Source organism: Natator depressus, chromosome 17, assembly GCF_965152275.1.
Source record: "Natator depressus isolate rNatDep1 chromosome 17, rNatDep2.hap1, whole genome shotgun sequence".
Lineage (NCBI taxonomy): Eukaryota > Metazoa > Chordata > Testudines > Cheloniidae > Natator > Natator depressus.
The window spans coordinates 9,798,324-9,825,934 of record NC_134250.1 but is presented as its reverse complement, the minus strand read 5'-3'; the positions used below and the strand labels follow the sequence as shown (position 1 = coordinate 9,825,934).

Genomic DNA, 27,611 nt, shown 5'->3' with positions numbered 1-27,611 from the left:
AAGCCTAGTGCTGTGCCAGGGGGTGGGCTAGCCGGAGAATCGGAGTTGTGTATGGAGTGTGGCTAGGAAAGTCTTGTCCCTCTCCTCCCTCCCACCCGAGATCCAGGACCCATCTCTCTTCCCCAAGTGCAGCTCTGACCTTCCAACACACTCATCCATTTTCAGGGAGCCACTGCCTTCTCTAAAGCAGATGTGCCTATTTACCTCAGAGGCAACTGCTGCCTGTTCAGTGCTTCTGAAAAATCTCGTCTTTTACTTAGAAGCCTAGCGATGGATACAGGAACGTAACTTTAGAGTTTTTTATATTACATGTTGAGAGGTTCTGTAAAAAATTATCCTAATAAAAAAGTCACAGATAGAAGATACATTAATTTTGCACTTGGTGCTAGCTAGAATAGTTCTCATTGTGGCACTGATAGATGTATCTACCACATTATATGACATGTTAATCTTTTAAAAATCAGAAGTTAAAAATAAAAAATAAGCACAGTGATATACGCGCGCACACACACACACACACACTGTGAACTTTATAGCCTACTCAGTTTTAAGTTAAAATATTCTATCAATTCTATTGGCTAAAAAATGTTAATTTTTCCTTTAGCAGTCCATTTAGGTTCAGCTTTTGTCATTTATCGAAATTGTAAAATATTTATATTCTAAGGCCAACAAGTTCTTTTGTCTTTTAGTGACAAAATATGTCTCTCTTTTTGTCCTTTTACTCTGAAGGTCAACTTTAAGTTTCTCGCTTGGTTTTCAGTCCACAATTCAACTGCAGATCACCCAACAATTAAACAGAGTTGCAGAACCACAGCTTTAGTCATGTCCTTTCTATTTTTATTTTTTTTATATCCTGTTTGCAGGCAGAAGTGAATTGATAAAAGCTGGATGAATGTATTAGCAAACAAAAGCAGAAAATGTCTTACAGTTATAATTAGACATCTGGGACCTGTAAAGCTGTATTTTGCCAGCTAAATATTTTCCTGCAATTTAGGCAGCTAAAATGAATTTTGTATCCTGGGATTTTTGTTTGATCACCAGCAATGTGTTAAAAAGGCTGCAAAGAAAACCATTTCCTTTAATAAAGGCTGTTTTCTTCTGACAGACAGCCCGCTATATGGCAAATGTAATATTTCTATTCTCAAAAACTGCAGTAAAATTGCATGGAAATATCTAATAGAATACTATGAGCACCTGACAAAGTTTCACTCATTCCAAATATAAAAGTCTCTCCAACACATATGCTTGATGGATAGTCTATTTTAGGGTACAGGATCTGTTTGGGGAAGACAGGACTGAATGCAAGCTAATACATTAAATGGTTAACTTTAAGCTGAATCTAAAAACACCCATATTTAGCCTTCTCTAAAACCAAAAAGGCATTTTTCACACGAAGGGGTTAAGCAACTTGCTCTTCATGATATACTTCAAAGGTAAGCTTTATTCACATCTTGTTCAGCTGCCAAATGCAGACCTCTCCAGAGCTCCTTTTTCAACTGTAGATGTCCTAAAAAGCCTTTTAATGTTGCACTCTAATCACCCCCTCAAGCATGTGTGCCATTATCACTTATTCTTTAAAAATCAGAGCTAAAAGCAAAACTGATTACTGAAAGAAATCTGTCTCCTTGAACAAAAATTGATTCAGAGTATCTAACTTACAAGAAAGGATAGGAAATTAAAGGGATACTGTCATGGTTAATGCCTTTAAAAATGTTTAATTTGCCTTACTCCATGGAAGCTTAAAACTGAAACCACTTCCAAATCAAGTTTATATTTCTCCATTTATGCAACTTCTTCTGGCTAGCTGCTATGCTCTAACATTTTCATCTACCTCCTGATTTATATGCATGAATCTTGGTGACACCAAGTTATTACACCATTTAGGAAGCCTATGTTCCCATTTTCCCCTCCATTTCTTAAAAAAAGACAAGTAGATTTTTTTTCTTCTAATCAGTGGCATAATTCTATAAGACGTAAATGATGAAGAATCACTAATATGCAATCTGTGTATATTAAAGGTATTAAAAGTCTACTTGTTTGTTCCTATTTTAGAACAACCCTCAACATATTTGAAGACTTATCAGGTTCCCCCTAAGTCTTCTTTTCTCAAGACTAAACATGCCCAAGGTTTTTTTAAACCTTTTTTCATAAGTCAGATTTTTAACCTTTTATTGTTTTTGTTGCCCTCCTCTGGACTCTCCCCAATTTGCCCACATCTTTCCTAAAGTGTGGTGCCTGGAACTGGACACAGTATTCCAGCTGAGGCCTCACCAATGCCAAGCAGAGCAGGATAATTGCCTTTCGTGTCTTACATGCAACACTCCTGTTAATACACCCCAGAATGATATTAGTCTTTTTCGCAGATGTATCACACTGTTGATTTGTACTCAATTTGTAATCCCCTATAGCCCCCAGATCCTTTTCTGCAGTACTACCATCTAGACAGTTATTCCCCATTTAGCAGTTGTGCATTTGATATTGCCTTCCTAAATGTAGTACTTTGCACTTGATTTAACTGAACTTCATCTTGATGAATTCAGACGAGTTCTCCAATGTGTCAAGGTCATTTTGAATTCTATAAATGTCTGATAAAGTTTATTTGCTGAATATCAAAGTACCACCTAAGAGATTTGCCAGTGAAAGTTTTCAGCACCAAAATCTGAGACTAACTCAACTTCAATTTTAGCTTGGTAGTTTACTTTTAAATTTAAAGAGAAAGTCAGATATTTTAAACAGATTATGATGAATTTGGTATCTATTCATGGGCCATATAAAACAGACTGAAAACTATTTGTAGATGGCTTTGGGGCCTTTTAGATGAAAAACTATATACAAATTTGTAATTTCAGAATATACACACAACTTTCACTTCTTTTTCTTCTTGGCAGCCCTCACTGAAACATTTATCCGGATCTGGAAGCTACAGTCTATAAAGAGGGTGGAAGGATGGCAGGACATTATTTTGGGTTGTAAGTAGTGGAAACAAACTCCTTTTTCAGGAACTGCTTGTCATTTTCATCTTAAAGAAGTAATTATAAAATTTAAATTAAATTCTGAGGACTTCACTTCTGGTTCACTCCTGGCAATCTCTCTCTCTCTTTTATTTTTTTGGGAGATCTAAGAAAGCCATCATATCTTCATGAACAAGCTCCTGTTCTCCATTTATTTTTGGGACTATAAACTGATTTCAGCATAAGCAAAGAAAAAATTATTTTTTGCGTAAAGGAAAATGCCTTCCCATTTCCAAAAAGCTGTTCTTTTATACAAAATTTACGTCTAGGGATGATCTGCACAGATCACTTGTCACCAGCTCTAGAAAATATTTTTTTCATCGCATGCTGTATCATCAGGAAACTTATTGTCACTAAATAAATAACCTAAAAAATGGAAAGTAATCTGACACATCCAAGAGGAATAAACAGCATACCAGATAAGTTTTTATTTATAGTTGTTTGAATAATTATCACTCCTACTAAAGAAAATTCATTTTCTGCATCTCATACATTAATTAGTTATTTAAAATTTGTTCCAAGCCAGGAATAATTTAAATTGCAAGTGATACTTTTTATTTTGGCTGTAGCAGCTGGGGTCATTACCACATCAGTGACAGTCTCCTTATCTTTTGTCTTAGGATTTTGAGATTTCATATATAAGCTTTAGAAATATTCACTATTCAAGATCCCTTAGTGGTTTATTGTTTTATAAAGCTGTGTTGGTGACCAAAACTGTAGAGTCATCCTGCATAATGCCAAGAAACAGACAACGAAACCTGAGTGTTGAACAAGCATAGAGTAACTACAAACCAGCTGTTCAGCAGATGTATTTGTCTTCATTCAGTAGTATTTAGCTCCTTATTCATCTCTTTGTAAAGGCTTCAAAAAAGCTCCCAAAAAGAGCATTCTTCTTTATATTCAGAAGAGAACTTAGGAAGTGCATAGATACTATGGTGACAGTTACTACAGAAAACCCTAAGAGAGACAGGCAGGATGTTGTAATGTATAAAGTCCTTGGATAGACTGACATTTGCTGAGAGAGAATTTGGATGAAATATTTTTCCAATTCTTTCTACTTCTATCTCTGACAGACAGCCTGGTAAGTAACGCATATAGTTCTTCATCACGTCTAATGATATAACACACAACAGATTAACTGATTCAGAAGTCAGTAAGTGAAACATTGTGGGCTTTGAAAAGTCTCCTGTACAATCTTCAGGTAGAATGCATTGCTTATCTATCATAATCAATTCTAGTATTCTCTACAATGCTGCTGTAATCAGTAGCTGAAATTCCAAAACATTTTAGCATTTTAAATGTCTGGATTTTAAAAAGACTATCTCTGGGACAATGTGCAATAGTTAAACCTAACAGCAGTTACATTCCACTGATGGAAATTTAATCTAATAACACTATACATCAAGTTGATTTGAATGCCTACTTCCTTCTCCTCCTCCAGTTTAACTTTTTTTAGACTGCTTGATCAGGAGCTTGCCTCTCAGTAGCTAAAATATCTTTTATCTTTGTGGAAAGGAAAGAGAGGAAGAAATCCTGCCTATTGAAGCTCCTAATTCAGGATGCTAGGTAGCAGGAAAAGACTATGAGAAAGTAAAGATAGACAACACAACGGGGAGGGGGAACAAAACAAAAATGAAGAGTTATTTTCTTGTAAAAATAAAAGTTACATATATAAGATAGATACAGGAAGAGGATGAACACTGAACACAAAATAAACAAGGAGAAAGGGAAACTGAGGAAGAAAAGGGGAAGTGGAAGAAAATAGCATTCAGGTTAGTAAGACATTTATACAAAAAGAAAAGGAGTACTTGTGGCACCTTAGAGACTAACCAATTTATTTGAGCATAAGCTTTCGTGAGCTACAGCTCACTTGAGCTGTAGCTCACGAAAGCTTATGCTCAGATAAATTGGTTAGTCTCTAAGGTGCCACAAGTACTCCTTTTCTTTTTGCGAATACAGACTAACACGGCTGTTACTCTGAAACAAGACATTTATATGTAATTCCTGTATTTCATCCTTGAGGAGAAAAATCAACAATTCTGTTAATTTGAGGGAGAAGACAAAACAAGAGGGAAGTGACGTGATGACAGAATACTGTTGTTGATGGGAGTTGAGTCAAATTGCTGTTTACTTTTGTGCTTCTTACTAGATTAATGGAATGATTTTTTAAGAACTGCATGGCACAAGGCAGAGTAGCAGTTAACGACTGTTCTCTCCTTCAAACTTCAAGTTCCGTAGTGGTTTTTAAAAACCTTAATTTTCCTATGATTTATACCTAACTGTGGAGTTACAAGATATAATTAAATATATATACGTCTCCTGTCTGTAGGCACAAATGTTTACATTTCTTTTATAATAAGATGGTATCACTGCTTCATTATTGAAGCTAGTACAGTATTTTAAAACATAAGCATTCTTACTTAAAGGGATTTCTTACACCATTGCCTATTTAACTGCAGAACATAAAATTCTAAGTGTAATTTATTTCACTGTAATTCAAAACACTTTAATACTCATAAAAATGCATCAGTGAAACTAAACGTGTGTACACAACTCAGTCAACAGCAATATGAAATGGAAGCAAATTCTAAGTTGAAAGTTTCAATTATAGACTCTTAGAAGCTGTGTTATTTATCCTAAAAAAACAGTTTTTAGATTGAGGTAGAACTCAGTAACTCAAAAAATTAATTAAAATGACCAACCTCTGAAACAGATGAATCAGACTGTGATCTCACCAGCCATACAAAAAACTCATGAAATTAAAATATATAGCACAGAGTTACTTCACGCATAAAAAGGGCAGATACTGAAGGCAATACTGAAAAGTTGATGTACAGTTTATTCTCCGCTAATAAACAGCGTGCCGCCCAGAGGTATTTCCAGTACTTACATGCACAGAAAAGGATAATGTCAATGTCATTCAGAATGTCCTTATTTCTTTAGTTTCAACTACCCCGATATGGACCATTCTGCTTTGATTTCTTGTTAAAAAGGTATCAATTTCTAGCTTAATATATTTGACCACGGCTTGAAAAATTCACGCATGTATTAGCCAGAGAACTAAACTCACTGGCTTAACTACAAAAAAGAAGAGGAAGGAAGCCTACCAGTGGGGATCAGGAGTAATGCTTTATTGAAAAGCCTAGTCCCCAACTCCTCTCCAGCTGCTGGGACCACTACCAGGATAGTGTGTCCAGACACCAGTTTAGAAGTTTTCATTCTTTGTGTCAGGCTCTGGTTAGTAGGTGTCAAAGATTTGTAGCAGTAGAGAAACTGACCAGAGCCTTGTTAATTTTATGCTGCCACTGCCTAGCAAAGCTGAGAAAAGCAGCAGAAGCACTGGAACAATCTGTCTGCAGACTCGGGTCCATTTGGTCAAAAACTAAATGTTTTGTGAAAATATACATGTTTCAACACAAATTCCATCCAGACGGTTTCTTGGGTCCAGGATTGGGATGGATGGACAGACACACACACCAGAACTTGAACCTTGGTCTCCCACATCCCAGGCTTGTGCCCTAATCAACAGGTTACAATTTCCTATTGGCTATTCTGAGGTGGTTGTGTTCTTTGTCTTGCTCAATTTTTTTTTTTTTTTTTAAATGTTCCAGTTTCATTTCACAGACAAATAAAAACAGATCTTAAAACCTCAACATTTTGGGGGAAATTGTTTTCGGGACAGCTCTAATTCATGCCTCCCTGTCTAGTATTCTTTCCATTAGATCATGCTGCCTCAAGAAGTTGAGAAATTCACAGACTAGGTTTCCAATTCTGAGAATAAGAATCCTTTCCTCCTTCAGCAAGGGCAGAAGGAGAGCTGCAATTCAGGTTACAGCTTTGGGTGACTCAATATTCAGATCCCCTAGAGCAGTGCTTCTCAAGCTATCTGATGTGGGAGACTAGCAATTTTTTTTTCCAATGTGTGCGCAGACCGGCAGCCGCTGGCTCGCGGACCGGCACTGGTCTGAGGACCACCACTTTGCGTAGCACTGCTCTACAGTTGTCAAGGTCCAGCAAAGAGTTGGATGCAAGGACCTGCTTATTCTTGACTTTTCAAATGTAAAAAACAATTAGAAAGATATTTGGGTACATTTAAGCCCATCTTTATACATCAAGAAGTAATTAAAGGCAAAACACAACAATATTTTTGCTGTCCACTACATCTCTAAAAGACAAAGCAGTTTAATGGTAAGATAGAACTCCAGCATAGATGCTTGAATCAATACAAACTGAGGTACGTAACAATAATATACTGACTTCTTGTTTTGAGCAACACCAACTATGGCAGAGACAATATTTGCTTTACTATATATACACTATCAGACTAGTTATGCATAATCATTACTAGTATGTGGAATCTGAGCTATTCATACTGCCTGAAAGATTGGTGGCATAAAATATTCTATAAACCCACCCCACTTCAAGACGTAGACTGGATCCGTTTGGACAAAGTAATATGCTTCCTTGCCTTGCATGGTCATAAATTCACAAAACTCACCTATTTAAATAATTGTACCTACAAACTACTGTATGTAAGACAACCTCAGGGAGGATATGACAGTAGGTATTCATTTCCCTTCCCCCTTTGATTTTGTTCTATAATTCGAACTCACTACTTGGATACTTCCCTCACCCCCAACTGATTACTGGCATCTTACAGGTTAAGTGACTTATTATGCTTAGTTTCTAGAATTAAAACTGAAACTTTCAACATATGTTTCATTGTGTCAGTCCTAACAACAATCAAGAAAAGATAACACATCAGCGGCTCAGAAGAGCCTGGATTAACTTGTCATAGTGACTAAGAGGTGGGGGAAAAAATAAATTCCGTCTGTTCATAAGGTTTACAAAATTTACAGGGAATGTTACATTGGAATCTCTCTAAAGCAATTAGAACCTAGTCACAAAGATGTGATAGTATGACTAATATACATACATCTATTCTGGAAGAACTTCTTCTGCCTGCTTATACAGTATTTACATTTAAATACAGAAAAACATGTAATACACTTGGTCATTATAGTTACTTGTGCTAATGTTTGTTCGTGAACGTCTTAAGAAGTTCATATGTTCTCTGAATTCATAGAAACAGGAGCCAATCAACAGAAAATTTAAACAATTAACTTTTGTTTTCCCTTAAATGCTCTTAACACTAAAGTTCCTGGAATGATCACCTGAAGGAAATTTGGTGTTAAAATAACATCGGCAGGTTCTATCATTTTCCAAGATACCTCTTTTTACTTATATTCTTGTCTGTTCTGGATATATTCACACTACTAAAACAGTAGTCATGACTTGATAAAACAAGCTAAGTGACTGCAAGACCACTAAGTTTTGATTACAAGCTTTACCAATACCATGAACCTGAGTGGTTTTTTACTTCAGATTTATCACACATGGGATAGTTTCAATTTAAAATTTAATCTCATCTTTGCTCAGACTTTTCAACAAACAATTCAGTTTGTTCCTCCAAAAATTTATTTGCTAAAGCTTCCAGTTCCACTTCCACCTCAGGGTTTTTTCCTTTTGTATTGCCATGCTTACCGCTCCCACAACACAGAACAACACAAAACAAACAAAACGAGGCAAAAAAGTGAGCCTACTTTTATCTTTCAGATATTACAAGCCTTGTATCAAAAGTAAATTTGTCTCTATCATCTTTTGGAATTTGCTTAACAAAAGCTGTCAGGAATTATTTCTTTTCAGATAGACAAATCCTCTTTGGCTTCACAATCACTGTCTGCCTGGTCTACTTCTCTCAAAGGCTGAATCATAAAAATCACTCACTAAAATGGAAATGCAAGACAACTGTTTGTTATCTACTTGCCACCCAAGATACTTATTACTATATATTCTTGCATTGCTTTTGCACATCACACAAATAGGTATCTGAAACCCTATGTTCATAACCAGAAAAATCGCTTTTCCTTTTGCACTCACTGTATTTTACTTTCACTGAAGCATCTTAAGAATACAAAGAATATTTCTCCAAATACCCACTTCTCCATTCATTTCTAGAACCAGCGTCAAGTAACTTATAATGCATATTATTCTGCAGCAGCATGAAAATAGCAGCCCTTCACATAAAATGCATTTTGGAAAGTGGCTTTTGTGCAACTGACTTTTTGACCTCTACAGAATCTTCAAAATCACCCAAGCGGACTTGCCCTAAAAGGGAATAGGGCATGGAATGGAGGGTCTGGTTCAGGCTACTAAGTTTCTCATAAGCAACTAAATGGTCAGTATTTTTAAGAAGTCCGCGGATCTGAAGCTATTAATAAACAGTATTTGTTTGCAGCGTTGGCAGAAACAGACCTATTGGTCACTCACAATACCGCAGGGCAGTTGCAATAACTTCCACAGATAAGGATTCTAGTCATTTTAACCTTTATATCCTAGTGGAGAACGAAGGAGATCTGTATTATTTTTATGACTATCCAAGGTGCCACAGGTTACCTGTTCAATATTATCCTGCATGACTGGAATGAGTTAAAATCAAAGGAGACTGTTGGTGGAAAACAAACAGGAAACAATGGCGAAGTTAAGGTAATGTCCAGAAAAGACAAAGAGTTTCTGAGGAAACAATGTAGAAGATGCTCTTGGGGAATACCTCCAGCCTAGCTCCAGCTAGGTTGGCAAGGTTTATTTTTCCCAGACCTGAGTTTAGGCTCAAAGGGGATAATAAAATCTTAAAGATGTTGGCCTACGGAAGAAGTGGGGTTGGGTAGGTCACCAGTGAAGCCTGTCTCTCCCAACACAGAGATGGAGGTAACTGCATGAAAGGGAATTTACAAAAGCTTGCAATTAAACACTACAGTGTAGAAAAATCCCTTGAGTATAGGCCTTTTTTGTTTTAACCCTGCATGCTATGTATCTTTGGGTGAATAAATAATGATTTGTTCTGAAGAAGCTGTTTTAAAGTCACTTTAATCAGCTGCAGTCATGGGCTCCCAGAAGAAGAGGGCTTACACATGCCAAACGGGCCCATGGTGTAACTTGGTTGGGAAATGGGGGATGCTGCCTCCCATTAATCCAGTCCCACAGTAGTTGAAAAGTGGGGTTCAACCTTTGAGAGAGGTGCAGGAAGCCAGTCCTATTACCTCAGGGATGCACTTAGGAGGGACTAAAAGAGGTCTAGGGGACAGCTCACCTTGTAACTGCAACCATCCTTCACTCTATTAATTACGAACCTACTGAAAATCTGAGTAGGTTTTTAAGTCTCATTGGGAAAAACTGGGAAATGTGATCTTAGAAATCTCTTCATACGAGTAGGATCTCTCATCCCTAGATGTGGCCATTGCCCTTAAGGAACAAGCAATGTTTACTAATAGAAAAACTCTATTCCTTGCTTTGTATGGTTCTAATACATGCCATTTAAGCCATGTAGATATTTATCATTTTGGAAGTGTATTGAGCCCTACCTAAGGTGGACTTGTGTTGGGGAGAAACAGGGGGGAATGCTAGCTCTGGTGGTACCAAAGGGAGAGTTGCTGCAAACAAAGAAAGGGAATATTAAATCATTATTACAGCTTTAATCCGAAATTAAGATTTTGGTTTTTTGGGAGAGAAGAACCTAAGCTCTATAGCAGTCTAAGTTCTTCCTGCCTTCAGCCACAGAGGGAGAGAAAACTAACAGATTATTCAGGAGCAGCAGCTTGAGGGGGTGACAGAGAAGTTCTCATAGATCCATCTCTGCCTCCAATGATGCAAGCACGATAAAGATCCAGTGCTAAGGACCTTTCTTATCTGAAGACAATGCCCCAAATAAATTTACCTTAGTATAAGAGCTACCTTTTACACTGAAGTCCAGATGAGGAATACACTACTCCAAGACACCAATTTAAATATAGTAAATAAAAATTTGTTTTATTAGAACCAAATTTATCTGCATCCCACTGAAACCTGCTGATCTCTATTATACAGATTATTTAGATCACGAAACCAAGGTTATAGAAAGTTTTACTTTATGTTAAAGAAATCCTTCCACATCACTCTCTTCCTGGTGTCTGATTTTTGGATCTTGTTTCACACGTGTGTCTCAGCTGCTACTTTTAGGAGAATCTCCAGAAGATAATCTCCTTTTAAAAATAAAATAAGGATTACACAGGGTCCGCTAAACAAATGCTGAAGTTATCAACAGCAAATAGAAAAGACTGAGCCACCTAACAATTTTACTCAGTCGTTGAGAAGCCATTTGAAACCATAAAATGATAGCCATTTTACTTCCTAGAGATTAGGATTAGCCAATGATGCCTTTTTAAAAAAGATAGTTGCCAATATTTATATGGAATAATAAAAATATTTATAAGGAATATCAAAAACTACACAAACTAAGTTGGGGGATGTTATCTGCTTTCAAGAAGTATGTTACCAAAGAATTAAGATCAGAACCAGAACTCTTGCTTGACTGTTAGTTCGCCAACTGCACAAGCAATCTCAGCACTACTGCTGCCAAATCAACAAAGATGTAGTCCATTCTCAGGCTACATTGTTTGGAGGGGAAAGGAAACTAAGTTCATCACCCAGTGGTATGGGGTGATGTGGCATGGAAGAGGTTAGGGATTAAAACTAGAAATAATCCAAGTCCAAAACGACAAGGCGGCTGAACACACCACAGTCCTTGACCAACCTTTTTTATCCTTTGCTCGATTTTACATGTATTTGACTCAGAAAGGAAAGGAATCATGTTCTAATGTCCCTAGATTCCAGAGGCCCCTTGAACCTATATGACACATTGTAATGCCCACGCGGATTTTTAACAATTAATAAGAAAAGAACACTTTTATTACATACTTTGCAATTACACTGTTAATGCCATCAGAATAGATCACATGGTAAGATGCTAAAAAAATTATTTATCAGCACCTAATTTCTGTAAACTCCGTAAGCTATAATCAGTGTAGTGTTAGCCACAGCAGCTTAAAGAGTATTAGAGGTTTAAGTCTCAGATGCAATGTTTCAAATCTGTACATTTCTTCTAGGTGTCTATTCCTTAAAGAAAGCTACTACTAGGACTTAGGACTTTTCAGCTTGGAAAAGAGACGACTAAGGGGCGATATGATCGAGGTCTATAAAACCATAACTGGTGTGAAGAAAGTAAATAAGGAAGTGTTATTTACTCCTTCTGATAACACAAGAACTAGGGGTCACCAAATGAAATTAATAGGTAGCAGGTTTAAAATAAACAAAAGGAAGTATTTTTTCACATAACACACAGTCAATCTGTGGAACTCCTTGCCAGAGGATGTTGTGAAGGCCAAGACTATAATAGGGTTCAAAAAAGAACTCGATAAATTCATGGAGGATAGGTCCATCAATGGCTATTAGTCAGGATGGGCAGGGATGGTATCCTAGTCTCTGTTTGCCAGAAGCTGGGAATGGACAACAGGGGATGGATCACTTGATGAATACCTGTTCTGTTCATTCCCTCTGGGGAACCTGGCATTGGCCACTGCTGGAAGACAGGATGCTGGGCTAGATGGACCTTTGGTCTCACCCAGTATGGACATTCTTATGTTGGTGATCCTGCTTACTGCCTTTATCATTACCTTTCAGACCTCTTATTAAGCACTTTAAAAAAACTTAATATGGTAACTTGGAGGGTTCACAAGATGACCAAAGGAGGACATTTAATGTTAAGGCTGACATAAGTCTATCCTTAATTCAGACATTATACACACACATTGCAATAGCTAAAGACATAGCATTAGCTGTCCTTTAATGCTGAAGCTGTTCTAACAGCCTGTAAAATCAAACCTAGCAAATCACGTACAAAAATGTAATTCTTTCATGGAAGCTTGAGCCACCTGAAATAAAGTTTATGTTTGTCCAACAGTTTGGAATGTCTCCAACACAGCTGTTCCGATCTTTTGTAAAATAGCTTCTTTACCCTAATAGAGTTGTTCCAGTCTACTGTTTCACTTCATATTTAGGATGTACACAGTAGTACAAAAATGCATATTAAGTAGTTATTAAATTTAACAGTGAATTTTAAAAACATTTTCTTATAAAAACAGTAACTCCCAGCCAGAGATTATGGCAAAAGTATATTCTCCCACAAGTGAGAAGAATGATATATGATGACAACCTAAACTGCAATGGATGTCAATGTACAGCTACAATATTTACACCATTCATTAAAAGTACCAGCCCCTTAAAAATCCTGATATTACTAACTTGACCTCCCCCAGCATGAAACAACTTCCAAAGTAATGCACTTTTGATCATACACAAGTTAGAAGTTTCAGTGGAAAATGTTCAGTTTTGTGAATGTTTATCTGTTTAATGTTATGTGTTGTCTAACTCAACAGTAGCAAATTCAGAAATATTTGGCTCACAACAAAAACAAAAAAATCAATTGACTAGAATGAAGTTTTATAGATACAGATCTGCCTTTAGTCAGTTTGTTTGTTTTTCCCCTTCAAACTACTAAGGTCCCAACCCAGCACATGATCTACCAGCAGAGACTTCTACCCTGGTATTAATTCCCAGCCCATGTTAGATTTGAAAGGTGTTAGCTAACATGTCTACATTAGGTTGTTAACAAGGCAGTGTGCTGTAAACATGTTAAACTGGTCAAGTTAAAGGTTTTAACTTGATCAGTTCAACACGTGTTAAAAGCACACTGTTTTATCTATACTAGACTGTTAACATGTGGTAGCTAGCATGTTAGCTAACCTCTTCCAAACCCGAGTTTAAAGGCCTTAATGTCTTCATTAGGATTCCTTGCTGGTGTAAAAGTCCACACCAGAGGATCCTACTGTAGGACTGAAGTATAAATTCTTCTGGTGAATATTAGAGATATTTGCAAATTATACACTACATGGGAAAAATCCTTCACTGATGCTTAGAAAGGTAGGCAAGCATGAACAGATATGGGAAGTCTTACTGAGATCTGCTTCTTTTTGCAGGGACCATGACTTGCCTTAGGGGAAAAGATTTACAAATAAAATTCCCCACAAAGAACAGTGAGACTAGACATTTAACAGCATAAGTGATGAAGCATAAGTGAGGGGGCCTCAAATTGACATCAAACAAACAAACAAACCAGTTTTAAACCATGTTTCGGACAAGATTTATCTCCTAGAAAGGAAACAGACAACTGGAAGTGCAGCTGTGGCTATTATGCAGGCAGAAGAGTGCACCCACTTCCCCATTGCCCTCACAACAGTCTGGCCATGGATGGAGCTTTGATTGTCTACATGTTTAGAAGCAATGACAGCTATTTTTTCCTCCCTTTTTCAACACAGGTGTATGTCCTTATTCAAGCATGCTGTTGGCAAGCTTCGCTTCACATATAGAGCACATGATAAGATACTGGGTGATGTTAAAGAATAGTTTTAATTTAGAACAACTAAGTGAAAAAACATTTTTAAAAGCTAAGATTTGTTGAGAGTGTTACTTTAAATGAACCAAACATACATTTTTCTGCTAAAAATTAATTTTTCCATCCTCTTGTGTTTAGAGCTGCACATAATTACTTCGGTATGCATCACCTGTAACTATTACCCATTCTTTTTCACTACTGCTTTCACTGATTTCTTTCTGGCTGCCTGTGATTGTTAAAATACTATTATCTATAAATAAAACATTAACCACATAAACTTCTATCCTTTACATACATATTTACACTGCTTGTCACAAGCCACTTGCATTTAAACTTCAATTGCCTCACTCAGGGGTCTACTTTACAAAATTGGGTATAATAGCTAGTTTGACTCACAGTAAAGCAAAAGACTTACAGCCTCTACTAAACGATGTACTTTAGAACTATATAGATGAGGTCTTACCTACACCTTTGGCACTCAGTTGTCTGCAGAACAATTAACTAAAGCACAAGCAATTGAGCACATCCACACTAGCCATCTCAAAGTGCTGTAAAGCTTGTCCTTGTATCCAAAGTAGAGTTGCCTTACCCTGATTCCGGAGAGGTAGCTGTCATCTTTGACAACTGTAAGATCTGACAGCTGCCTCAGCCAACAAGCCTCCCTTCTCTGTCCCCATGCCACATCCCCCACTTTCCCCCTCCCCAGAAACATTCCCCCAAGCCATGTTTCTCCCCACCTCCATTACCATTACCAGAAATGCCTTTCTCCAATTCCATAGTTTCTCAGCCTCTCCCATCTTACCTCCCCGCTTCCTCACCATGCTTCCCGACTCCAGTAATTCCCTCAGCTTCAGCTCGGCAGGTTCTCAGCCAAGCCACTAAAATTTCTCTCACTAAGGAAATTTGACAGCTAAGGGAGATGACAAAGATGACAGCTCTCAGTGTTGGCAGTGCACCAACTGTGCTAGTGTGTCGCATCCACAATGGCATTCTAACTGATTGAACCGCAATCAATCGAGACTTTACCCCAACACAATACTGGGGTAAACTGCAATGATTGTTGTTACCATGACAATCAACTGAACCACTTTTTTAAGTAGACACGTCATGGGATAGGGTAGAAATAGCATGAAATCCTCTAGAGGTAGACAAGGCTTAAATTAGTGCTTGTAAATCAATTCTGCAGTCAAGTGTACACTTTTTGAATAATGGATGACATTTTAATTAAGGACACTTTTACTAAGTGTTCCCTGTCCTTATAAAGATTTTGGGCTGATTCAAAACTTAATATTGTATTCCAATACATACGTGTGTAAAGGTTTTATTACACTCGCACAAACATGTACGTGTACAAATAGTAGTTACCTTTGGGAAACAATGGCTGATTTACGGAAAAGGAGTTTAAACAATTGAATTATTGGTACTGAGGAACACAGAAGAGTGAACCTGACAATACTGTCGCATCAGCTCACAATGACTTTTTTCTTTTTTTTTCTCTCTTTTTTTAAACACAAAATCTGAAAGGGATGTTACACTAAATCATAATGTGCGCTGTATATGCCGTACTATATTCTAAAAAGCTCACAAACAAAATCCAAAGTTCACCAGATAGCTTTCATAAGAACAGCCATACTGGGTCAGACCAAAAGTCCAGCTAGCCCAGTATCCTATCTTCCAGAAGTGGCCAAAAACCAGGTACCCGAGAGGGAATGAACAGGACAAGTAATCATCAAGTGATCCATCCCCTTTCGCCCATTCCCAGCTTCTGGCAAACAGGGGCTAGAGACACCATCCCTGTCCATCCTGGCTAACAGCCATTGATGGACCTATCCTCCATGAACTGATCTAGTTCTTTTTTTAACCCTGTTATAGTCTTGGCCTTCACAACATCCTCTAGCAAAGAGTTCCATAGGTTGACTGTGCGTTGTGTGAAGAAATATTTCCTTTTGTTTGTTTTAAACCTGCTACCTATTAATTTCATTTGTTCTTTCATTAATTTCCCTAGTTCTTGTGTTACCAGAAGGAGTAAATAACACTTCCTTATTTACTTTCTCCACACCAGTCATGATTTTATAGACCTCTATCATATCCCCCCTTAGTCCTCTCTTTTCTGTTGCTAATCCTTAAGCAAATACTTCCTCTCATGTCTTCAACATTAGAGAAAGGTAGTGAGGAAATCATAAAAAATAAAGTTGAAAAAACTGACTGCATCTAGTTTCCTACTGGTCTGCAGCTTCAGAAAAATGTGAAGCTATCATAGTTTTAAAAAGTTAAGCTAAGACATTTTTAGTTATTTTCCCCTTCTACTTTTGAATATGCAAATAGTCTTGTTTTGGGTGGAATTTATTAAAATTTAAGATCCAGGAGACCAGGGGTTCTCAAACTGTGGGTTGGGACCCCGAACTGGTCACAAAGCCGTTTTAATGGGTTCACCAGGGCTGGCTTAGACTTGCTGGGGCCTGGGGCTAAAACCAAAGCCTGAGCCCCACCGCCTGGGACCAAAGACTAAGCCCTGGGCAGCGGGGCTCAAATTACAGGCCCCCCGTCTGGGGTTGAAGCCTTTAGGCTTTGCCCCCGACCCCCGCTAGGGACAGTGAGGCTCGGGCTTTAGCTTTGCCACACCCCTCACGGGTGTAGCTCACGAAAGCTTATGCTCAAATAAATTTGTTAGTCTCTAAGGTGCCACAAGTACTCCTTTTATTTTACATATTAATGGTTGCAAAGAGTACAGAAAAAAAAAAAAGTCCATGGAATTTCTGTCTTGATTAGTAAAATCTTTCCCTGCCAGTATTTTCCTTCCCATCTCACCTCAAGCATTACATTGTTTTTGTTGGTATTTTTTATAACAAACTTTGCAGTATCTATTTGCTCCATAGTTGCTACCAGTAATTCCTATAGCCCAGCTGTACTTTAAAGCATGATTTCACGTTTTAACATTTGTGACACTCTAGGTTTTGGTTTGGTAGGTTTGTTGTTTTGGTAGACTACATTTATATCAAAACCAAGAAAGACCACTTTAAAAAAGTTAAAGTGTCATCCATTTTGTTTAAATGGCAGCTATAAAGAACATCCATGTAACACTATTATAGTGGCCTAATTACTGCAAAACCCCAAATTAGATTATTATAAATTCAGTAACTAAAATTCCCATGTTTATTCAACATTATAGTTCATAATTTAAATGTACACGTGTCACGAAATCCAGCATAATTAGGTTCCCACAACTACTTTAACGACATCACCTAGAATGCTACTAATGCATATGTTGTTAACTTGTGTCTAGTATACGCAATACTGATGTTACCACAACTAAGAATAATATAGTTTTGGATTTTCTGACATCACTGCATTTAATTTCTCAACCTTATTACTTTGGTGCATGTGCAATAGCTACTTTTATTTAGAAAACTAAATTTCACAACATTTGAATGCACAATGTGCACTGAATGTTCTCATACATATACAGAGTCACACACTGAAACAAGCACAGTTTATTTCAACTAAGCTCATGCAGTGGGTCTCCACCATAATCTTTACAACTCTAATTTGCGAATAATTAAAGTTACTTCAGTACTCCCTATACTAAGTACTGTACAGGGAACACAATGATTATCAGATGATTGACAATATTGGAATGGGTTCTAATGGCAACCATGTAATCTGAAATTTGGCTTGTCTGAGGATAGATCTACTCCACAGGTAAACTAATAAAAGTATTTTAATCTTCCTACATAAAAACAAACTGAAGAATCTGGATCATGCAAAGTGTTTGTACAATGTCCCACATACTCCATACCAACCCAGAAAAGGGGTTCATTCCCCTCCCCACGACAAGTAGAAATAATCAGGAAAAAAACAACCTTTGTCACTCTCTTTACAAAAGGGGCTTGCCAGCTGACACTTCTCTATTGTAATCTTTTGAGTAGTGAAAGATCAAATACATACATCACCTGGATAACAAAACCACAACCATAAAAATTGGGAGCAATGTCTTGTCCAATCCAAACCAAAAAGTTAACAGGCAAGCTACTTTTCAATATCTTACACTAGGCCAGATAAGCAGAACTTTAAAAGCAGTCCTGGAAATTCAAAACAGATGAAACTATATTTCCATACAGGAGCCTGCAAAAACACACAAACACACACACCATTCTGCGTAGCCTCGCAAACATTCAAGATTTCCCCGGAAAAAAAGTTAACATATATTTAAAGCTAATTTTGACTCTCAGCACCTTCGGAAATGGTTTCTAAATATTCCAATTTTAAAATTCTTTTTATTTAAGATACTCATTTTAACAACAAAAATTCAGCCTAAGAAACAATTCTATACTATGTATGTTGCCTTTCATGGAAAACAACTCAAAACATTACCTCATATTTCATGTCCTAGACTCATAGGTAAATAGGTTTAAGTTTTTAAAAATCCTACCCAAGTGGATTAAGGCTAAATGAGTCCCAGATACAACAATCACAAGCCAGCCCAGAATCAGACATGTCAACAACTTCCTCCCATCCCGCATCCCAGTCCCTGGTTCCAGAGCACATTAATTCTTACTCTCTTCTCTCCCCCAGTTCCATGGTTCTCCCAAGAAATTAGGCAACTAGCATACCCCACAACATAGCCTGGTGGCACCACACAAATGCTTGTTACTCTGCTTCACTCTTACCACCCTGCCTTGGTCTGTTGCTAAATGCTGCATGCGTTTTGTTTCTTCTAAAAGTGGACAATTTAAGTGACTCAAATTCTGCTTTTTGTGTATTCTCTCCTAAAACTCCTAAGTAAAAACAAATTATGAGCTTAAAAAAATGCATTAGTCGGGGGATGGGGAAGGGAGTCACATCTGAAATATAAATATCTTGTGAAAACCTAATTTTGATTCCCAATCCAGTTACAAGCTGTTCAGCTACAACATTTGCAGAGCTGAGCTGAAAGAACAAATATTGGATTCTATCATGTGCTGTATTGCCAACATGCATTTACATATGGATACAAACAATATCAAGACTTGCAAATGGTCTAATAGAACAAAATGGCCTATAAAGTTAGTCATGAAACAATGACCTGTGCATAACTTACTGCAAACTGATTTGCCTGAAAAGAGTCTCACCCACCTTTGAGAGAAAAATAATATATTATCCATATTCCTTGTTTTTTATGCCATCTTGCAAGGCAACAATTCAGACTTTATTACTTAGTATGTCACCCAGCTTCCAGATAATTTCTTCATAGCTAGTAACTGGATATAATAAGAAACTATGCCAATGCTGAAAGAACATTTTTCCTGTACAACGCCTCATGACAAACAAAAATATTTAGAGATGTCATTTACATACATTTGATTTAATTCAGCAACGCCTGGGAAATGTTAAAATAGGTTCTCTCTTTTCACAAATATTGGGAAGTGAAATTTTGACACATAAGGAGCATCTCAATATACCCAACATAAAATTTCAAGAATAAGATCATGCTACCATGATGTATATCTTTACAGCCAACAAGCAACTCTGAAAATCACAACCCTGAATTATTTAAATATAGCACTCCTTTCAGCAATACCAGCATACCCATATAAGGATGTATACCCATTTATTCTTAAAGCGTGGTAGTCAGAGTTAGGTACGATATATGCACTGCTCTGTCACGTTCTCATTGTCAGCACTGCATCTTTTTGCCTCAGGCTCCGTCATGGTTTCCTCTAAGCACCAGTGATATGAAACTGACATAATATCTTAGTTAAGAAATGATGATTAGCTCCATTAGATGTCCCAGGCAACAAAAGAATTTATTACAGCATGATACAAGTACGGGAATACTTCATAGATAAATCTCTAATGTAATTTTCAAGTTTGAAATGGTCCCACCCAATGTCTTCAATCCATTCAAGATAGCCTGCTACTACTAAAGAGTTTTTGCCTAAATGAACAATTAGCGGTCACATTTCAAACCTACACATTAGATTAAAGTATAAGTCAGGAAATTGTACTACAACATCAACGCCAACCTCAGTATCTCATATTTCTGGGTGTTCTGAACAGATCTTCACACAACAAGACAAACTATGGAAGCAGTAACTGTGATAATATGCTTTTCTATCAGAAACGTGTAGATCCAGTTTTCAGATTATGGCATTGCTCTAGACAAACCAGATAAATTTGTTGAATGAACTGGCATTTATAGATATCTAGAAGAGAGAATTATCAGCAATGCTGAATGTAATACCCATTTTTCTGCAGTTGAGTTTTCCAGGTGTAAACAAGCACTTGGTCAGGAACATTTTTTAATTCTACACACACACTCACGCACTTTTTTCCATTTTATTTATGCACTCCTAACCAGAGTTCTAGAGTCCATCATGAGGAAAGAGAGGTTTACTGGGCAAAACGGATATTTTACGGCACATTTTGAATAGGGGATCTTTCTTCAGAAAAAAGAAGAAAATTAAGTTATATACTTTACTTGGCAAAGACCGACTCCAGACCATTAGTCATATTAGTACTTTTTTTCCAATAGTCTCGTTGGAATTGTCTCAGGTTTGCTCAATTAGCATGTTTTGTTTTGTTACAACAATTTCGGCAGTGGCCTTCTCTATGGATAATATGTTATCAGTACTTCCACAGCCTCCTACTGATACCTGGCCATATCTAGGTGAGCTAGCATTTCCTGTTTGCAGTTCAAGTATTACTCAGCCTCATTAGCATTTAAAACTCCAAGGAAAAACATTAAGATGGGGATGGGGGTGGGGGTGGGGGGGTGGTTTATGCCAATATTGGAAAAATCATTCTAGATGATTGCAAAGCTGCAGATGAAGTAAATTGAAAACAAAGTGAGTAACTGCCTTCCCAGATGTCAGTCAACACAAGAATATTTTTCTGATTGTTAGAATCACTTCCTGATTCATTTGCTGCATGGATAACAGTGTTTGCTAGCAGGAAAAAAAACACCATCACCACAAATGTCTCTCCTGGTTCTCACAGGTGAGCTTTGTGTCATTGGAAAATTACCTTCACACAAAATGGCTCCACAAAAGGTAATGTCTGCAAACATAGCAAAACTCCTCTTGAAAGCTGTTTAATGAAAGCTTTTGAATCACTCGACTATCTGCTGAGTTACCACACTTTACTAAACTAGCTCTAGGCTTTTATAGCTTGGATTTGCATTAACACCCAATGCAAAACAGCATCCTGGTTCCCATCAGCATCTGGACACAAAAGGAGAGTTTATCCTATACTTGTTTATAGGATTCTGAACTTACAGCCTCAATTGTTTGTTCTACTATACTATCCAACATATTTTTTCCTAAACAAATCATATGTACTGCACTCTTGCTCAGCACACAAAACGCTTTCACAAAAATATTAAAAGTTGATTTTATCAGTTGATTTTAGAAACATCTTCATGGCTGGAGCATTTAATATCAATGATGTACCTCACTTTGAAACACAAATTTCAGGCCCACATTTTATCCACTTAAAACAATATCAATTACGTATAATCATGTTTTCAGTAGTTACTTAGTATTTGCTTTAACCATTTCAGATCTAAGTACAGGCCAGCGACCAACTGCATCTCCTGACTGTCCTTATCTTTAATACAGTTTCAAGCTACAGTCTCATCTTTATATGAGCAACCAGACCACTTGGTAAGCCATAAGGGAGAGGGTTAAGCTTTACGATTTTGTTTTTCAACTTGAAGCAAACGAACACTTTAAAACTCATTTCACTTCGAGGCTTCAAAATTGGACTGGTCTTCAGTTTTATAGCTTATTTGTATACACATAATTTGTATAGAAATATATGTTGACATCCTAGCGCCGGCAGTTCAGATGCACCAGTGAGAGGACATTATGTTATGCAATGAGCTGGAAGCCATATACATCCTCTTCCATGAACTACACAAGAATACAAAGTCATAGTTGCCACTATTCAAAGCTATGTACTTAAAATGTGAATGCTAGTAAATTAACCTACCAAGTTCTTAAGCTTTTTAGAGTTTGCACGTTTTCTGTGCATTACATTTACACCACTTTAAGTTTGGACTTCCCTCCAACAGCAGTCCCTTACCATCACCTTTTAAGAAACTAAATGGATTTCTCCCACACACCTTAGGAAATGGACCCCAAGTAAGGATGCTGTATTCTTATGGATAGGACATTGGACTGGAGATTTAAGGAGACCTCAGTTTAGTTCCCAACTCCACTACTGGCCTGCTCAGTCACTTTAGGCCAATCTCTTCAAAGCCCCATGCCTCAGTTTCCCCATCTGTAAAATGGGGATGACGACACTGACCTCCTTCCTTTGAAAAGTGCTTTGGGATCTACAGATGAAAAGCACTATTTAAGATCTAGGTATTAACATTAGTGGCTGTAGTAAGCACCTTCTAAAACACTATTCTCCCTCCCACACACAAACCCCTGTTCCCTACATATGCAAGCAAACTGTCAAAATCACTTAAGGTTTCATAACAGATCTTCTCCAGCACTGGTTGGTTCCTCACCCTTTTGGGAGGGGTGTTCCAGATACTACTGGAGCTATAAGCATATATAGTGTCTTCTGACCACCATCAAGTGTTCCCAATCCCTTTGTGTCTCCACCTCCTGTTGTGGGAGCACGCTGGCAGCAAAACCAGATCCAACTCCCACGAACAGCACAAGTAATTACTCATTTGCTCTCCTAAGGGGCTCCCTGGCAGCATCTACCCCTCATCATTGGCCCAGGGTGTCGTGGGGTGCTCTGCAGTGGCTGCTTCAGCTTCTCTACATCCATCCTGGGGAAGCTTTACAGGCACTAGCGTTTTCTCTTCTTCTCTGATACCAAGCCCCTGAGCCACAGCCCCTTTCTTTGTAGGGGAATCCCACCAGCTGGCAGCAGGTCTCCCTAGCAACACAGAAGCACTCCTGTGGAGGACAGCTCCTTGTGCATGTGCACATTCTAAAGATGTACAGGAGTCTTGCAAAAACATATTTAGGATTGAAATAAGGAATACACACAACTTTCACTAAGGATAAAGATTTATAAGACAGAATTTTTAACATATTTAAGTTTGAGCTGACACTGATCCTTTAAAGACAAGGACATCTACAAACTGCTCTGTTTTAAGCAAGTTAAGTTGTAGTCCTTGGACTGTTGGCAAGTTGACAACACAGACCTCAGTTAAATAAATTTTAGATGTCCCTGGCTAAGGCACTTTTAAACGGTTCACTGCTTTAACAACTTTTTTTCACTTTCACCAACCTTTCGTAAGTACCAGTCTTTGGTCAAGTTACTGCAGGTACCCGTTTATTCTTTGCTAAAATGTACTGGACCCTGAACTGTAAAGTGATTTACTTATGGCTATTCAGTCTGTTGGAGATTCCTTACAGCTAAACCAGCTAAGTTAAGCTTATTTCAGAATCTACCTGTAGTTGAGGGAGATGACATTTGTTAAGGACACTCAAATTATGCTGCAGTGGTGCCCACATAAACAAGGATATAATCTGTGTATACGAACAACAGTAGCAGAACAAGTCTGAATGAGATAGTATGGAAAACACTGAAGCATGATGCTTTGACAACTCATGAGTGGTGAAGTACAACAGCACACTGACTGCACCAAAACATCAGCATACCAGCCAAATAAACTAAAACCTTTGGATGTAAACAAAACCTAACAGGCACTGTTAATTACAAACATTAATTCAATTGTCAAAACAAAATCTTTACCAGCCAGCTAACAGGAAATTCAATACCTTTACAAAACTGTCCATTGCTGATAACTTATTTCACTGGCTACATTCAGCACCAAGATAAATCAAGTCCCAGTTGACTAACTATTCAGTGATAAATCTGAATGGTAAATCGCAGGATTACTTCTACAAATCTCATCTACATGCATAAGTAATACCAATTTCCTTCAAAATCATATGCATTACTTTTTTCATCAATTAATTAGTGCCATGATGTGTTTAGGAAGAGAGAGATTCATTATATAAAATTAGTTTAGGTTTCATTACAGCTCTCAGGTCACACAGGTACCAAACTTACATTTTTCATATCTAAATAAACTTAGGTGATTTCATATAAACAAACTTAAATTATAAATGCATTCTTATATTTTAAAACAATTTGCTTACATGCTAAATCTTAAATTCTGGATGCATTTCACCTGGAAGAGACAATAACATCAAATGCCAAAAGCAGAGCAAGGATCACTGAATTATCTCAAAAAGAAAAGGAGTACTCGTGGCACCTTAGAGACTAACACATTTATTTGAGCATAAGCTTTCGTGAGCTACAGCTCTCTTCATCAGATTTAGTATGTGCAAAACAGAAACTAATTTGCAAATACATAATTTAAACATAACTAATTGCTCAGTGCATAGGAATATACTAAATTCTATGCTGGATAATCCTGTGCACCACACTATGGTGATCTTAACCATTTTTAATTAAAAATTCCACAGTTTATCTTGAAGTAAATACGGAGATCACAATTCTGCAACTGAAGCCACACTGGGAGACCCTTCCATCTGCATGGATCCAACTGGAGGATCAGGGCTAAATTAATACCAGTGAAACATTTGGCCATCATTCTACTGTAGTCACAGTCAACTGCTATTTCAACAACATTTTCCTTTTTCTTGCTGTCACCGTTAATGTTGACATACTTTATTATTTATTGTGCACCTTTTTATTTAAAAAAAAAGAAATATTTACAAAGTACTAACAACAAAAGCGAGTCTCTTTTTGCAGTTTGCAAACAAAACAGACAAAACAGACACCTAAGGAAATGCATACAGTAGCAAAATGTTTGCACCAAATGATCTTACATAGTAGCCAAAATTAACACAGCCTACAGTAAACTATATTCCAAAATACAGAGATAGATATATCGCAAGTAATAAAAATCAGGGACAGGTGGAAATAATATTTGGATATATCTTTACAGTGGGCTTCTTTCTAGTTTTTATCATCTTAAACTTAAATCATGTTACACTGAATAGTGGCAAAAGCACCTTTCCTAGGGATACAGCAATTCAGGCTCTTTATAAACATGCGTCATCTTTTGACTTTGAAAAATTAGTATTTCATTCATTTACAGTTTAGAGATCTAGAAATTCAAAGTTTCCTCTTAAACAGCAAAAATGCAGGTTATTATATTAACTCAGCCCCTAAAGGCTTATCTAGTTTAAGCCACATGTTTTGTCTTCTTAAAAAGATGATTTTGTAATGAATACATTTGTCTGGATAGTTCAATCACCTATCTTTTAAAAAGAATAAAGTCTTGTCTTTCAAAGACTTCTACTGTAAAACACTCTGGAGCTGCAGTACGTACCAGCATACAAAGACAATCACAGCTTTAAAGAATACAGTACTTTTATTTAAGTAAAATGAAATTATAGGAAAGCTGCTAAGGCAGATGTCCCTTAAATGACACCAAGAAGTTATGTTAAACAAATTCAGTAAGAAGTTTCATGGGGTCATGCCACAATTATAATATGCTTGTGACTTCATATCTGTGATACAGGAAGTGTGCTGCAATATGCCTGCTCTGTCAAAAACCAAAACCCAGACATACTTCGTGTTTCTAACATCTTCCAGTCAGTGGTAAATTTGTTGATTTAAAATCAACATCATATAAAAATGAAAAATAAATGCTGGTTTTCTTTCCGTGACCCTGGAAAGAAGAGCTAAAGGGAATTAAATAGGCTAAAGTTTGAGTGGTCACTAATTCTATTTTAAGAGATTACGTTCCAAAAATAAGATCTACTGAAATAAGTGGCTGGGGAGAAGACAGGACATTCAGAGGTAAGCTAGAAATATCCATTTATGATGAAAGTGCAAAGTACAGGGATCACTGTCTTAGGTGGTCTGTAACGTGTTACCGTAGAGCAAATGTAGCCTGCTCAACTAAAATCTTGGCAGGTGTCTAAAAAAAGTATTAATTTTCACATTTCCCATTTGAAACTCTTAAGTCTAAAAGTATATTCTATTACTCAATTGTTATCTAAAATTAATATTTTATTTTAAAGCTGTGCAGTTCACCTCTAAGGAAAACAAATGCCATTTCATTCTTAAGATATGTATAAATATGTTGCATTTGTCTCAAAATAATGGTGTCATCCAAAAACTGACTTGGCTTACAGCATGGCCTAATGGTATGAGATTGTTGCCCCACAAAAACAAGTGAAACCAACTTTCTACAATAGATATGAATCACTAAAAGCAATTTGTAAGTAAGTAGCTTTCTTGTATTCAGGCCCAAATGACAAAAATGAGTTATGATTTGGCAAATAATGAAAAGGAAAAATTAGCTGAGTTTATTTTCTGTACTCACCAGACAACACCAAAGGCTCCATATCCAATAGGTCTGTCCGGCTCAATATCCAGTTGCTGTTGTGGATGATGTGAGTGCTGATGGTGGTGCGCTTTAACTGCAGCAGCTGCTGCAGCCTGTACCTGAGCAGGGGCCGCTGCAGCTGGTCCAGGGGCCTGACCCGGTGCCGGTGATGGGAAATATGGCTGTTGCTGCCCTGGGTTTAACATTGCCGCAGCTGCGGCCGCAGCTGCCGCAGCCGCAGCTGCTGAAGAGGCATGCTGCTGTACGGGATGTACTGCAGCCGCAGAGCCTGGATGTAAGTGATGTTGAGGGTGGTGGTGGTGATGGAGGTGAGGAGGGGGGAGGTGAGGAAGGTGGTGATGATGGTGGTGGTGGTGACCTGCTGCAGCTGCAGACGTACCGCCATTGTAAGCCGCCATCATTTTTGCGTTGGCTGTTGTGCCACAAAGAGACATTCAAAAAAATGCCCTTTGACTGGATAACAACTGGGTCAAGCTGTCATTTGGCCATAAAAAATGAAATTTGCTACACTTTAAAAGAAGTCAGGTTTCATCATACACGGCCCACCTTTAAAAGCATTGAGCTCAACTAGCTTCACATCTCCATCAAGCCAAACAATCTGACGAATCTTTTCACGTACACGTGAGCCTGTGCGCCCCAAACCCCCCTTTCCCCCCCCAAGAGTTCTGCCGTGGTTGGCTACTAAAACTCCATCCTTGGGTTGTTGGGGCTTTTTGCGCCAGTCTTTCGAAATAAAATGATCACTCCCCCTCCCCCCCAGAAAAAGGATTTGAAGTCACCCCCCTGGAATAGTTTGAGAGTATTGACAAGCCTACCCCTTCCATTCCCACATCGTCTACGTCAAAACCTTCCAAGAGATTCCCCCAGGCCGTCTACATCACTCCCCTCTTTTATACCCCCACCCCCTGAAATAGACTAAAAACTTGGGAGGCTCGCA

The 27,611-nt window shown here is 37.6% G+C and overlaps 1 protein-coding gene across 2 annotated transcripts in view; it reads right to left on the bottom strand.

Moving 5' to 3' along the window:
- Positions 1-27,314, bottom strand: part of NLK (nemo like kinase) — a 109,833-nt gene extending 82,519 nt beyond the window's left edge. Inside the window, exon 1 of one of the 2 annotated variants that reach the window (XM_074974474.1) lies at positions 26,651-27,314. In XM_074974474.1, coding sequence (XP_074830575.1) covers positions 26,651-27,108 — 458 coding nt within the window. In that variant the 5' untranslated portion in view covers positions 27,109-27,314. The remainder of the gene's footprint in view (positions 1-26,650) is intronic. The other variant, XM_074974475.1, reaches the window with a different exon arrangement.
- Positions 27,315-27,611: the final 297 nt, after the last annotated feature.